The sequence below is a fragment of the Lynx rufus genome, unplaced genomic scaffold, assembly GCF_022079265.1.
Source record: "Lynx rufus isolate CCGP_SWC_20201006 ecotype Redwood Valley unplaced genomic scaffold, mLynRuf1.p SCAF_8, whole genome shotgun sequence".
Taxonomy (NCBI): Eukaryota; Metazoa; Chordata; class Mammalia; order Carnivora; family Felidae; genus Lynx; species Lynx rufus.
In genome coordinates, this window is record NW_025814896.1 from 119,733,507 (window position 1) to 119,747,997 (window position 14,491).

The following is a 14,491-nucleotide window of genomic DNA, read 5'->3' on the forward strand; positions in this document are numbered from 1 at the left end:
TTGGCTGCGGTGCATCTAAGGAAAAAGAATCTGGGTCGGTTGAGGGGAGGGATCGGGGTCCTTTTAGAACACTACAGCAAAGTTGGGATCTGATAAGACCTGGCAGCAGGCAAGGAGAGTTTAGAACAGCCAGGACCGGGCCACTGAGCAACTGGGGGAAAGGAGCCCAGGTAAGTGGAAATGAATTAGGCAAACAGAAAGTGGAGGACGGTGCCCAAGAGGAATTTGCTGTGCTTGTGATAGATATGTGAGGGCCAGGGAGGCATGAACCTGATCCCGACAGACCTCCTCACTCCTCTTCCTCCTTCCCTGCAGGTCAACCCTTTCAGAGACCGAATCTGCAAAGTGTTCTCCCACGATGATGTGTTCTCCTTTGAGGATGTCCTGGGTATGGCATCTGTTTTCAGTGAGCAGGCTTGCCCCAGCCTGAAGATCGAGTATGCCTTTCGAATCTACGGTGGGTGACTAAGTGGTGGTGGGGGGGAAGCACCATAGAGTATACATCAATCTGGAATCCATCAACCTCAATTCATTGGTGGGATGATGTTCATTGGGATTCACTTGGGCGTTTATGGGTATTATCATCTTTCCTGAGTACTATAACATGGTTGTGAATTACTACTTCAATGGATAGATGGATGCCCTCCCCTCCATGCCACAGAGTCAAACGGAGTCATTGGTGTTGATATTTCATGGTAGCAGTGTGGACAGGCCAGAGAAAGAGAGAGAGAGAGAGATTGAGGACTACATATGGGTATGAAGGAGCTAATGCTTGTTTGGCAGAAATTAAGAGATTTGAACACCACAACTAGCTCAGCCACGGAATGGCTGGGAAGTATTGGGCAAATCGCTTCACCTTTCTAGGCCTCAGTTTCATCGGCTTTAAAACGAGGTGTTTGAGAAAGATCATCTCTGAGGTCCTATGACATTTTTTTGGTCTCTGGTTTTGTCTGGGGTAGCCATAAAGCACTGCCAGAGTTCTGCTTGTCAGCAGACTTATGTGCCCTTAGCACAACTGAGATGGCTGGAATTCTCAAGAGAAGTTAAAAGGAAAGAAACAAAGAAATCTGAGAAGTCTTCAAACAGACCGTGTGCAAGGCTTTAAGCTCATTGTGGCAACTCCTTGGTCCCAAAGGACTTGAACATTCAGGATGGGGCAGTTTGGCATTTCCCCTGTCTCTCTTTCCTGCCAGGTCCTCCTTGTCTCCACACAGTGGACACCGTCTTATTCTTGCTTTGCCCAAGTGGACTTGGATAAAATGGGGTGGAGGAGGAGTTTTAAGCCTGATGGACCTGTGAGGGCTCAGGTTTCTCACCTATAAAAAGTACTCAGTGATATTTTGGTATCTCCTATGTCCTCAGGCTTAGTATCCAATAAACTCCAATGAAGTCACAGATTCTCCTGTTGAGAATAGCTGAGTAAGTTCCTACCATACTGTCACTTCCACAGATAGCATCTATAAACTCAAAAACTACATATAAAAATCAACTACCTGATGGCACTAGAAAGTTACCAGAGGCAGAGAGTTGACACTTGGAAGGAGGAAATGGTACTGGATGGTCCTCTCCCTCACTCTTTTCAAATTTCTTTAGCCTAAAGGTGGGCTTCAGTGAGGGGCATCATGCAGGACTGATAGAAACCCTAAATTTTTTCTGACTTGAAGAATCAGAAAGTTTGGGGCACTTTTCCCCTGGAAAGTGCAAATAGGGAGAGTTCATGAACGAAAGCGAGAGAAAGGACCTCTAAACCACATATGCAAGGCAAACTCAAAGCAGCTCAGGTAAGGATAACAGAACTGAGATTTTAGCAGCCACTGCATTTAACAAGGTCCCTGGGTGACGGGGTTTGCAGTTTAAGTCCAGTCAATTTCCTGATAGAATAAAAAAAAAAAATCAACACTCTTCGGAAGAATATAACAGAATCCAGAGTTTTTACAATAAATCATTCATAATGTCTAAAATATAATCCACAATTATCCAACATACAAAAATTTTAGAAAATCAGAAATGTCCAAGGTATAATACAAAATTATTCAATATACAATTATAAAATAAATAAAAATTGATATTTTCTCAAGAATGGAGCCTGACTCTGGCATGACCCAGATGTTGGAATTAGCTGATAAGTGTCTTAAAACAGGTACTAAACCTTGGTCAGTGATATAAAAGAAATTCATAATGAAAGAAATAGTAGGGATTCTCAACAGAGAAGTAGAAACTATAAGAATCAAATGGAAAATATAAAAGTGAAAAATAAAATATATATCTTAAAATAAAAATTCATGGGGCACCTGTGTGCCTCAGTCAGCTGAGCATCTGACTTCAGCTCAGGTCATGATCTCACAGTTCACGGGTCCGAGCTCCACGTCAGGCTCTGTGCCGACAGCTCAGAGCCTGGAGACTGCTTTGGATTCTATGTCTCCCTCTCTCTCTCTGCTCCTCCCCTGTTTGCACTCTGTCTCTGTCTCTCTCTCCAAAACAAAAGCATTGAAAAATTTTTAAATAAAAAATAAAATTAAAAATTCACTGAATGGACTTAATAGGAAAACTGAGATGACAGAAGGAAGAGTCAGAAACCTGAAGATAGTTCAACGGAAATAATCTAATCTGAAGAATAGAAGAAAAATACATTGAGAGAAAAAGGAAACAGAGCTTCAGAAACATGAAGGACAATAGGAAGATCTAATATATATTCAACTGGAATCTCGGAAGGAAAGAATTAATGGGAAAGAAAAGATATCTGAAGAAGTAATGGCCCCACATGTCCTAAGTTTGACACAAGACATGCATTTACAGTGAACTTCAAGCAGGGTTAAGTGCAAATGAAATCACATACCCAGATTTGGTTGGCTCAGTGGCTCCCACCTGTTCACTAGTCTTCCTCCTTCTTTACCCCAAGTACTTCTGGGGCTCCGCGGGGAAGTCTAGCCCACTAGTTGCTGCCCCCTCTGTGTCAGGACTTGTGCCGCATGGCACTTGCTGTGCTGTCCCTAGCCTCTTCCGCCTCCTGTCCATACTCTCCTGGATGGACAGCTCTACCCGATGCAGAGCACCGGCCCAGGCTGAGTGCTCTCATATTAGCCAAGAGTCTTTGGGTTGCAAGTATCAGGGACTTACCTGTGTGAAAGGCAGCTGATGAGGGACAGGAGTATATTGGAGCCAGTATATCCACAAACCTAGTGGATTTAGGTAACACATTTATAATCTCACAGTTTCTGTGGGCTAGGAGTCTGGCGCAGCTTCTCCGTGTCCTCTCTTAGGATTCTGCAAGGCTTCAATCAAGGCTCTGTCTGGGCTGCATTTGACTGGGGAGGAATTCACTTACAAGCCTACCCTGGTTGTTGGCAAATGCATTTCCTCATATCTGTGGAACTTAGAGCCCTGGTTTCCACTGGCTATGGGCTGGAGGCTGCTTCTGGAGCCTCTGGAGCCAGTGTGCTGCTAAGGTAGAGTCTTACACAATATTGTAATCACGGAAGGAATATCCCATCACTGTTGCCAAATTCTGTTGCTTAGTTATAAGCCACCAAAGGGATGTGGGGGTTATATATGCACAAACACCAAGAGGTGCAGGTCATGGGGGGGGGGGAGGGGGGCACTAGAGCTTGTCCATCAGGAACGGCATGGAGCCCACGGTAGAACTGAAGCAGCCTCCCGGGGATGCAGCTGGCAAGTGGTCAGGAAGTGAGGCAGCTACTTTCTTCTTTTCTCTCTGTGGGTCCCTGGTCTCTCAACTCTGCTTCTCCCTGTGCAATTTCTCTTTCTGCACACTTTTATGCTTCTGTGCCTATGGGCCAAAGATGAACACTGGTCCCCCATCTTCTCAGGAGATACTGATGGCTCAGCCAAACCAATGGTCTTGCTGCCCCCAGGTTGGGTAAACAGCCTTGTCCAATCAACCACAGCCAAAACGATGCAGAGTCACATAAATAAACCTAGCTCTAGAGCCCTGTTGCTGGGGGTGGGGACGCTTCTCAGAGATGGCAAAGTGTAGGCAGAGCAGATGTTCCCAAAGATGTCTGCCTCAGCTGTCTTTCCATGGTTTCCAGAGCTAAACAAACAAAAACACCCAAGCCTTCAGGGAGCTACAAGAACAGCAGGTTCTCTTTAAGCTTCAAGGCACAGGAGCTAAACTGTGTTCAGCTCAGAAGTAGGGAGGATGTCCTCACTCCCAGGAGGTCAGACTGAGTGCCTCAGGTCAGATCAGGGGTCAGATACCACCTGTCCCCCACCCTGTCCTTGTATCTTCCTCCAGCCCCTCTCTCCAGGCCCCCTTAAGGGGTTTCCTTCCTCCTTGAGCTCAAGTACAAAAACAAAAAAGCGCAAAGCCTTCATGCAAATCAGCTGTGCAAATAGATGCCTGGGGACTCATAAACTCCAAGGCTTCATCAGATATACCCAGACAAATCTGAATTCTCTCTGGGCTCAGAAGATCTGTCGCCTTACAGAGCTGTCAGCAGGATTAGGGATGGGACAAGTGAATCTCGGAGCCCGGTGCTCGGCTCGAGGTAGCTGCTCAGTACATTGAGGTGGTAATGGCAGCACCGAAGGCAGAAGGGGAGGAATAAAAAGGAAGAGGAGACAAAAAAGGAGAAGGTGGTGGTGGTGATGCCGTGGTGACCCTTGGTAGCCAAAGTCCAGAGACCTAACTCGATGCTCTGACTGACGCCTTGGTACTCCACTTGTGGTCCATGCACCAGCAACATCAAAATCTCCAGGAAGCCTGTTAGGGACGCAGCATCTCCAGCCCCTCTGTGCACCTGCTGGAGCCGGGTCCACATTTTAACAAGACCCCCAGCTGGTCCCTCCACATCTTAAAATCTAGGCAACACTCCTCTAACTCATTGCTTCTCCAACGTGGCTGCACACTGCACACTATCTGGTGTGTTAAGACCCACGGCTGCTGGGGCCCCGGCTGCGGAGATCTGATGTAAGGGTGTTGGGTGTGCCCTGGTGGGTGGGCAGGCTTTTGTAAAGCTCCCTGGGTGATTCTAAAGTGCAGTGGAGTTTCAGACCCACTATACCAGGTAGGCCTGCATTCAGTTATATGTAAGAGTGTCCATGTTAAAAAAAAAAAAAAGCCTGGAATTAGGGTGTCCAGAGCCAGGGGGAGGTAACCAAGGGTCTGGCTCCTTCAAGCCCCTTAATATGCCATCTTTTGTATGGGACTGTCGTCCTTACCATCACAAGATGGTTTCTGTGCCTCCAGACTGTGTCTTCATTCCCGACAGGAAGCTAAAGGGATGGGAGAAGGGATAAGAATCAAGTGTACATTCAAGGGCACAGATTAAGTTGACTCTTCTTTAACGAGTGTCCTTGGACACCCCACCCGGCAGCTTCATACTGTGTTGTCCAGAATGATGTCACACATAGCTGCAAGGGAGACTGGAAAGTTGAGTATCTTCAGCCGAACACGGTGTCACCCTGAACGAGAATTGTGCTGCTGAGAGTCGGAAGGAAGGAGTGAATGACCATCCGTCAAGAATCCAGCACCGGGGATGTACCTGCTGGGCTCCACTTTCCGCTTTGAGGGACACTCCTGGCCTCTAACAGATGCACCCCCGGCCCCCTCTGGGGGGACTTTTTACCTGCCAGAGACCAACACCCCAGCGCTGCCTTCCTGTTCCATCAGCACAGCTTCCATCAGATGTGAACGACCCTCAGGCAGGTGCCAGAGTGCCAGCGGGGGATCCTCCCACACCGCCCCAAGATCTGACACGGTGCCAAGGGCCGGGAGAGGCCAGGGAGGCAGGCTCGGTTCTCCTGGGAAAGAATGGTGAAAGCGCGCCCTTCCTCACTCAACCACATGGGCTAATTTCTGTAAAAGTATTTTGTAAATTGCAAGGAGTACCATGACAGACAGGTTGAGATGACGATGGCAAGAGTGCTCTGGGGGGACCTGAAGGCGGGGCCCCAGCTCTCCAAGCCGTCTAACCTTCCCGTTGTCGGGAAACAGCAAGAATTAGACGTGGGCCCTCCCCCGCCTTCTCAGAGCGGCCCAAAGCTGCAGATCTGAGGCTGCCGAGTCTGCATGGGCTGGCCAGCAGCCCAGAGCTCTCAGCCCCCACCCCTTTCCCGGGCTGCTGTGCCCTTGCACCCCCAAAGGAGGGGAACTGTCCAGGACTACATTCTACTCTAGCAAATTATTCTGTTTTCAGATGGCCTGGGACCAAAGCCACGTCACTTTGCTGCAGTCTCTGCATATGGGACCTGGGCCAGCAGGACGCCCGGGGACACTGCGGGGTCTCTGGGAGAGGCTGCGGAACTTCTGACCAGCAGTGCAATGTCACTGCGGCTGCCCACTCCCTCTGGTCCGGGTGCTGGTCCCTCCACCCCTCCACCTGCTCCCAGCCATCACCCACGATGGGTGACAGCACAGCAGCACAGGGAGGGCCTGGATGAACGTCTCAGGCCTTAGCCTCCGGTTCCTGGGGCTGATAAACAATTGGCCAGGGGAGAGCCACCTGCTTCAGAAGGGAGGTGGTGAGCTGTACTTTCCATATCCATATCCTGTCCAAAGAAGACAGACAGAAGTCTGGGCTCTAACCCTGAAGGAGCCTGGGACATGGGCAACCTCGCCCCTCCATTCTAGGCCCAGGATAGCTCTACCTTTCATTCTTCAAAGTGAGATGTTACACAGTTTCCGGGGTTTGCGTTTTTAGTGTTTAACAATCATCAAGTGGCATAGAACTGAGCCTCTGCTCTATCTAATACGCGCCTTCTGTCCTGGGCGTCTTCTGTGGTCCAAGCCCCATGCCGGATGGCTTCCCTGTAGTTTGCATCTTTAATCTTCACAGCCACCGTATGGAAGTACGGCTATTTTCTGTGTTGTGGATGAGGAAACTGAGGCCCAGATGATGCATTAGTTAGGATTAAATTTGGTTGCAGATGACAGGGAAGCCCAAGTGGTTTACACAAGGCAGCTTCCCAGATCTCTGGCAGCCGCCTGTTATTTCAGATGCAGGAATTCCAATGCGGTGGTCCCCGGGGGTTCTGCAATGTCGGGGTGCCGCAAAGTGACTGCAGCGATGTCGGGGACATGGTGTCCCTTTATCCTCCCTTCCTAGCGTCGCCTCACTGTCACAAAGGGCTATGCTTTCTCTTTAAAGACTTCCTGGAAGTTGCTCGTGTCTCGTTGGCCAGAACTCTAACATGCGGGGCCACAACTAGCAGCAAGGGAGGCTGGGAAATGTAGTGTTCATTTTAGATGGTCGTATACCCAGCTAAAAATTGGGCACTTGAATACCATGAAAGCAGTTATGAGTGATTAAGACCGCAGACGGCCCGCAGAGTTGTACCGCCTGGGTTTAATATTGTCTCCATCGTTCATCAACGTGTGACCTTGGGTAGTTCATGCATTCACTTACTCAAGGAATATTCGGCGAGTCCTTACTCTGTTCCAGGCACTGTTCCCGGAGCTGAGGACACAGTGGCGACCAAAAAGACAAAACCTTCTGCCCTCCAGGAATTTACATTCTAGTGGAGAGAAATAAAGCTAATAGGTGAAATATACAATGCGTTAGGCAGTGTTCTGTGCTGGGAGAAAAATAAAGCAGGGAAAGGGACAGGAAGCGTAATTTTAGGCAGGTTCTGGTGAGAAGTGGCATCTCAATGAAGACCCAAAGGATCCCTGGGTGAGTGTTCCAGGGAGGGGAAGCACAGTGCAAAGGGCCTGGGGCAGGATCGTGCCTGCCTGATGGGGAAAGGCAAGGAGGCAGAGTGAGGGCAGGGTAAACCTTGGGGAGCACGGTCAGGACCCGGGCTTTCTTCTGGCTAGAGATGGGAGGCTGTGAGAAGGGGTGCTGAGGGAGGAATGTGGTACAAGGACCACAGGCTGCTGAGTGGAGAACAGACTGAGGGGGGCAGACGGAGAGGAAGCACACTGGTTAGGGTGCCGCCAGGGTAATCCTGGAGAGAGGTGATGATGGCTGGGCCATGGTGGAGGCAGTGTGATGGGGAGGTCATCAGGCTGGGTCCACTGTCTCTCCAGGGGGGAGCTGGAAGGGTTTACTGACACCTTAGCTGTGGGGAGTGAGGAAAAGACGTGGTCCAGGATGGCTCCAAGCTCATTGGCCAAGGGACCGGAAGAGTGGAGTTGCCCAGTTGCCAGGAAATGCACAGCCGAGAGCAGCAGGTTTGGGGACAGGGAAGAGGGAGGCACGTCAACAGTTTGGGTTGGGATCAGTTGAATCTGAGGGACCTATCATACCTCCAAGTGGGGAGGACAGGAGGGGCCGTGGATGGATACATGTGCCTGGAGTGCAGGAGAAGCCCAGGCTGGAGGTAGATATTTAAGGCAAGAGGCTGAAATGAGATTAGGGAAGTAAGTACGGTTATTTAATCTCAGCGTGCCTCACTTTCTTCATCCGTGTTCTGAGGATTAAATGCAGTAAATAGAAAGCACTTAGATCATTGCCTGGCACATCTGTGTTTGTCGCGGTGGCCGCTGTATCTGCCTAAGTTTACTGCACTTACACATGGCTGACAAGTGGTTCGGGGACTGTGCTGGGGTTCCCAGAGGAGGGCTGCCTCACTCGGCATTCAAGGCTCTATGCGGTTCAGCCCACCTTCCACACTTAACCTCTGACTCTCTCTCCCAGACCTCCAAGCCTCTGCTCCCCTCACCCCAGACTGATCACTCCGGTGCTATTCCTTCTCTACCACTGTCCCTAGTGACCCTGGCACCTCCTCTAGTGGCCATTTCTGTAGGTCCTTCTCTGCTGCCTCTTCCTCCAAGAAGTCTTCCTCATTCACACCCCCAACCCCAATCAGACATGAACTTGGCCACCTGGAAACCCTTGGAACCCTTGGGATGCCCGTTCCTCTCTCCCTGGAGCCAAGCCACTCAGGTGCCCAACTGTCTCCCCTGCACCCCAGGACTAGAACCCCAGGAACCAGTCTGGTATAGCTGTGTGCCAGAGCTCGGGGATGGGCACCCAGCAGGCACCCACCGTGTCCGCCCACTACACCCGAGTGAGGCCGTGGTGAGAAGCACGTACCGCCACGGGAAGACAAGGCAGTCCTCGGCCACTGGTGCCGAGGACAGCAGTCCAGGAGGACAAGTCCTATGTGAGAAGCTGCTGGAGCTTGAGGAGGGAGCCATCCTGGGCCTGAGGTGTCAGGGAGACTTCACAGGGAGGCCAGGGAGAGCAAGAGCTGAGTCAGAGCATCCCAGGGCTTGGAGGAGAAGGGGGGCCCTCTCTCCGGGGGGGTGCCTTCTGCAAAGGCCGGAGGCAGGAATGCTCTGGGCCTGTAGAGAAGACCTGCACTGACAGGACCAACGACACCCTTCCAAGGGGTCTCTGTAGGAAACCGGTTAAACGCACCTTGGCCGTCCAGTGTTCGGGGAGCTGGTGTAATGCCCCCGTTCCGCTGTCGTCGTTGACATACAATGTTATATTAGTTTCGTATGAATGACCCCTATTTTTGAACTCAAAAAGGAGGACCCAAGGTCTGACAAGGCTCAGGGTGCCCCCTGGAGTGGAAACCGGGCGTTATCCTCGGCGCAGGTGGGGCAGGCGCTCGGGTCACGCCGCGCAGGGGCAGGGCCCGGGACCTGTGCTGGAGTCCAGGCGTCCTCCTGCTCCTCCGTGTCCCCGGCCCCCAGCCACCAAGCCACCTACTGCCTTGTGAGTTGTGAGCTGGAGCTCCCCACAGCACGGTGGCTGAGGCCGGCTCGGGGCCCAGCCCGGCTGGGTCCCCGTCCCCGCCTTGCACGTACTGGCAGGGGAGGCCAACATCTATCTGACGCCTCTGTGCTCGTGTCCTTTCGGTAGTGAGACCAAGAACAGGTTGTACTGTGTAGATCCAGTGACCGAGAACCGGTGAAGCTCTCAGGATACGTCTGAGGGGGTAGCGTGCGCTCACTGAACGCTCAGTGCTGTCGCTATTTCTAGCATGTTATTTAGCGCTGCTTTCCCTGCAGCCGGCCCTGCTGCCGTGGCGCCCTCCCCTCTCGCCCGCCCAGGTGTCACCAGGGGCCAGGCTCTAGGCCCGCCTGGGACAGCGGGGCTCTGGGTGGCCACGGCTCCCTGGACTCCTGGGAGGCCGAGCAAGGCCCCCTCCTCTCACGCTCTGCCTCCTCCCTGCAGATTTTAACGAGAACGGCTTCATTGACGACGAGGACCTACGGAAGGTTGTCCTCCGACTGCTCAACAGCGACGACGTGTCGGAGGACCTGCTGACCGACGTCACGAACCACGTGTGTGTCCGGGGGCCACCCGGGTTGGGTTGGGCCAGGCTATCACCCAAAGCCCCTGGGTGGCAGGCGGGGTGAGGTGTCCTGAGGGACGGGCACACGGATGTAGGCAACTACCCCCTAAGTGTTTGTCTTTCCTCCAGAATCTCAATTCCCTTCCGGGGTCCCCAAGAGCAGGTGCCCGAGCCACCCACACTGCAGTCACTGCAGGCAGGTGGCCCAACGGAGGCTTAGCATCAGATGGACACATCACAACGTCCCCTGGCCCACATTATCCCAGCACAACACAATGTCCGGATGTCCTATAGTGACAGCCCCCAGTGTGACAGGCCGTGAAAACAGCCTTGTGAATCTGTCCTAAGACCATGAGAACCTTCAAGTGCTTTTGGTCTAGGTCGAAACCAGAAGCAAAGATAAAACCAGGAGGGGTCATCACTGCCTCCTCGACCTGACTGGGCCCCTTGCCCTACAGAGCCCCTGCCTGTGTCTGGGTGACAGGTGGGGGTGGGGGAAGCCACCCTGTTCGCCTCCGTGCCCATTTCTACTGCCACGTTTGTGTTAGAGGCACCAAGGGGACTCTTCCACAATGAGACCAGCCCATGAGGTCCCAGACTTCAGCGCACATAACCTTGAATTTTCATGCCCTTGTCTGGGGTGGGAAGTAACAAGGGTGGAGGGTGGGGAGAACACCTGTCCCTCAGGGGGTCCCGGGACTCGGATATGTGCCGGGCACTAAGCAGAGAACCTGGCCTGTGGCCGCACTTGGTGAGAGGCACCCCTCCCCCCTCTGCCTGTGTTTCCACGTCGCTTTCTCACCCTGGGCCCCTCTCTGCTCTCTGGCTCCTCCTGTACCCCTGGCCAGGTCCTGAGTGAGTCGGATCTGGACAATGACAACATGCTGTCTTTCTCAGAGTTTGAGCACGCGATGGCCAAGTCTCCAGACTTCATGAAGTAAGGTGTTCCAAAGTGGGAGGTGGCGGTACCCAGTGTGGGGTGGGGGCAGGAAGGGCCAATGGGGAGCCTCCGTCTTCCCAAGGGGGTCATGAGTGTCCAGGATACTTGGCCAATTCTTTCAGAATTGGCAAAAGCGGGGCTTCTGAGAAGTTAGGTGCCCTAAATTTCTAACCTTCAGAGAGAGGGAGTGGGGTTTTACCCAGCAAAGGCAAGGCTGCATTCCTGGCTTTGCGAATGACGTGGGTGGTCCGGACGTGGGTGCTGCCCATGTATAGCTGGCCTGGCCCACCGGTGTCTTCTCCCCAAGCCCAGGGGGCTCCGGGACTGCCTGGTGGTGGTGGCCTTTGCCACTGCCCATCCTGCTCCCTTGTCCCAACAACTCCCGCGGTCACCAGGAGCTGGGGATTTGCATGGGGGTGTGAAGGTGCTGGTTGCGGAGCTCAGAGAAAGCTCGAGTATTTCCAAACCTTGTTTCAGGCGAAGGGGCCTTAACGCTCTTATATCTTGGTTCAAACACCCTTAAGATGATTGGCCAACTCCATACTGCCCAGGCCGCGTTTAACAATCTTGTTCGGATCCTTCCGGTATCGGGAAAGATCCCATGCCCCTGGGAGGCAGCCCCTTCGTGATCGAACAGCCCTGTTGGAGTGCCCTCCTTGTGTTGAGTTGGCATCAGTTTGCATGTGTCTGCTGTTCCCCCCGGGCCCTATTCTGCCCTTGGTCTCACAGTCTAGGTGATTTTGATAGCAAAGAATGCCCACTCAAGATGGTTTGACAAAGCAATTAGAAAGGACAAAGACAGCTACACCTCAGAACACCCAGCCAGGAATCAGCATGTTTTCTCTCTTCTCTGTGCCTCGGGTCTCTGCCTCTCACCTCAGCTCCCCTGCACTTTGCTCTACATGCGAATCGGCAATCTCTGCTTTGTCTGACACGAGGCCGAACGTGGCCTTCCCGCAGCAGTCAGGTTTATATCTCCTGGGTTCTGAATGACCCTCGGCCACTCCTAAGAAGTATCTCTCAGCTCTGACTCCAGATTCCCAGAGAGAGAATCCAATTGGCCCGATGACTCTGGTCAGGTGTCCACCCCTCTTCCCACCACCTGGCTTGGGGACAGGGCTCTCCATTCTGTCATGGCTGCTATGGGGCTGAGGTTTGGGCAGACCCTCTGAAAGAGGGTCCCCACCTGGAACCACCCCAACTAAGAGTAATTCCTCTTCTTCCATAACAGCCCAGCACATTAGTGAGGCCAGAATCCTCTCTTCCTTGTCTTTTTCTTTGAATCTCTCCCGTCTCTTTCCATTAGTTTTGGCACTGTGAGGTTCTGACGCCCTTTGCTTTCTGGTGATGCTAAAAGGAGCATATAAAGAGGCCTTTGGGTTGGCTTGTGACAGCTGCAAGCTGGCCATCTCTCAGACAGAGGGACATGAGACCAGGGCCATTACGAACCCAGAAATTGGAGGGTACTTTAGATTTGCAGCTCAAGGTGGCTCATGGGATGCTTTCCCTCAGCTCCTTTCGGATTCACTTCTGGGGATTTTGATGTGGCTACAAAGACCCGATCTGGCAGCCTCAAGGGGGAAACACTGGAACTTGGAATTCAACCCCCTCCAGGCGCTGGGGGGCTTTGATCAGAAGTACGATTCTGTCCCTGTCCCTCCCTCACTTCTAGGCTATTGTTTATTCAATAAAGCAGAAGAAAAAGCCTTTCCCTTCCCCTATTGGTTCATCTTTTGACTACGGGATCGTGTAGAAGTGCTTTTTGTTAATAACCCCTCGTTCCGGCTCTTAAGCTTGCCAATGACCGTGAAAACTGGATGACCAGTCTTCTGGGGGACAGGGTTCAAATCCCAACACATGTCACAGCAGGGACCAGGCCAAATGGATTGAAGTTCACCAAGAAAATCTACATCCTCCCCTCCCTTCACTGGAGCCACCTCCCAGCATCCTCCGGGGCCAATGTACAGAGACGTGTATATAGCAGTCACTCCAGTCGGCCTCTGGCTTCCCGGTCCTTGTCAAGGGAGAAGACATCTTGGCCCCATTTGGCACCCCCAGGCCCCGGGATGCGACAGCGTGTGACCAACAACTGGGATTTATTTGTTTTGTATTCAGCCACATCCTGGAATGGATTTGGCCACCACAGGGACCCTTTGGGGCCCAGCTGGTCTTGGGTCACAGGAGCAGGCCCTTATAAGGCCTCTGAGAGCTGACAGATGCTCTGACAGGCACATGGTCTTTCCTGTTTACATCATCCTCTGGGGAGGTGTCTAAACACTGGCTCCCAGGGGAAGGGCTGTTTCGCCCTCACCTGAACCTACAGTGGTGTCTTTGCCTTTCGGTCCTGACTCACCCACTCAAGAGGTAATAGATTTCCCATTGATCGATGAAGTCCCTTGATCAAATCTAAGAGGCACTGGAATGTTGGAGAACTCTTGTCCTGTGGATACACACCTGGCCTGAGGTCCCCATCCCAGATCTTGTCTATCGAGGGGCTGTCACCCACATCCTGTCCCCTGCCCCAGCAGGTCTCCCAGGAAGTGGGGAGCAGCAGCTGGGCGAGCGCACACTCCAAACCCCTAACCTCACGCACGTGACCTGGGAACCCATTCCCCCGGTTTCCTTGAAGAGTGGCTTAGTCCACATCACTCCTTCGTGTCCTATTCTAGAAGCAGCCCCGGGGGTAGATGCCAAGTCAACCTGTCCATTCCAGTCTGGAAAGAATGCAGAAAATGGTTGCTCTACACAGATCATCCTCTCAGGCACACAAGGTCCTTCAGCACTGTGTCATCCCTACTCCCCAGTCTCCACATGGGCCACAAGCAAGTTATGTAGTGGAAAAACTAGGGCTTGGGTCAAAAAAACCTGGGTCACTTCTAAGCTGTGTGAGCTTGGGCAACTTTCTCAGCCTCTCTGAGCCTCAGTGTCTTTATCAGTAAAGTGAGGCTACTGCTACTTCCCTCTCAAGTTATCGGGTGGATTAGATGATGCCAGGCCAGGGCTCAGACTGGAATTCTTCTGCATCGTACCCCCTGTGCAATTGTTCTGGGGTCACTTCACTTTCATTCTCAGATGTACAATAACGGGGCTTCCTCTGTTACACGAGTGGGAGCCGATGGGGCGTATCTCTGGACCTGAGTGACCCTGCCACCAAGACTCGGGAGCCCTATAGTCCTTGGTTCTACCTGCCCCCACCTCAGAGGAGGGCTGCGTGGGCCCAGTGGGTCAGTGGACGCTGCTTCCTACTGGCTTGAACCCCTGCACTGAGCTTTTGACAGCCCTTAAGACTCGGTGTTGGGTGGGACCCTTGGGCGCTGTCCCGCTATGGCCAAACGTTCC

General features: G+C 52.5%; 1 protein-coding gene across 1 annotated transcript in view; it reads left to right on the forward strand.

Annotated features, from left to right (window-relative positions):
* Window positions 1-12,695, forward strand: part of CIB4 (calcium and integrin binding family member 4) — a 50,270-nt gene extending 37,575 nt beyond the window's left edge. The window contains exons 4-7 of the mRNA XM_047069224.1: window positions 316-457; window positions 10,092-10,201; window positions 11,061-11,149; window positions 12,665-12,695. Of these exons, the coding sequence (XP_046925180.1) occupies window positions 316-457; window positions 10,092-10,201; window positions 11,061-11,149; window positions 12,665-12,695 (372 nt within the window). The remainder of the gene's footprint in view (window positions 1-315; window positions 458-10,091; window positions 10,202-11,060; window positions 11,150-12,664) is intronic.
* The last annotated feature ends 1,796 nt before the right edge of the window (window positions 12,696-14,491 follow it).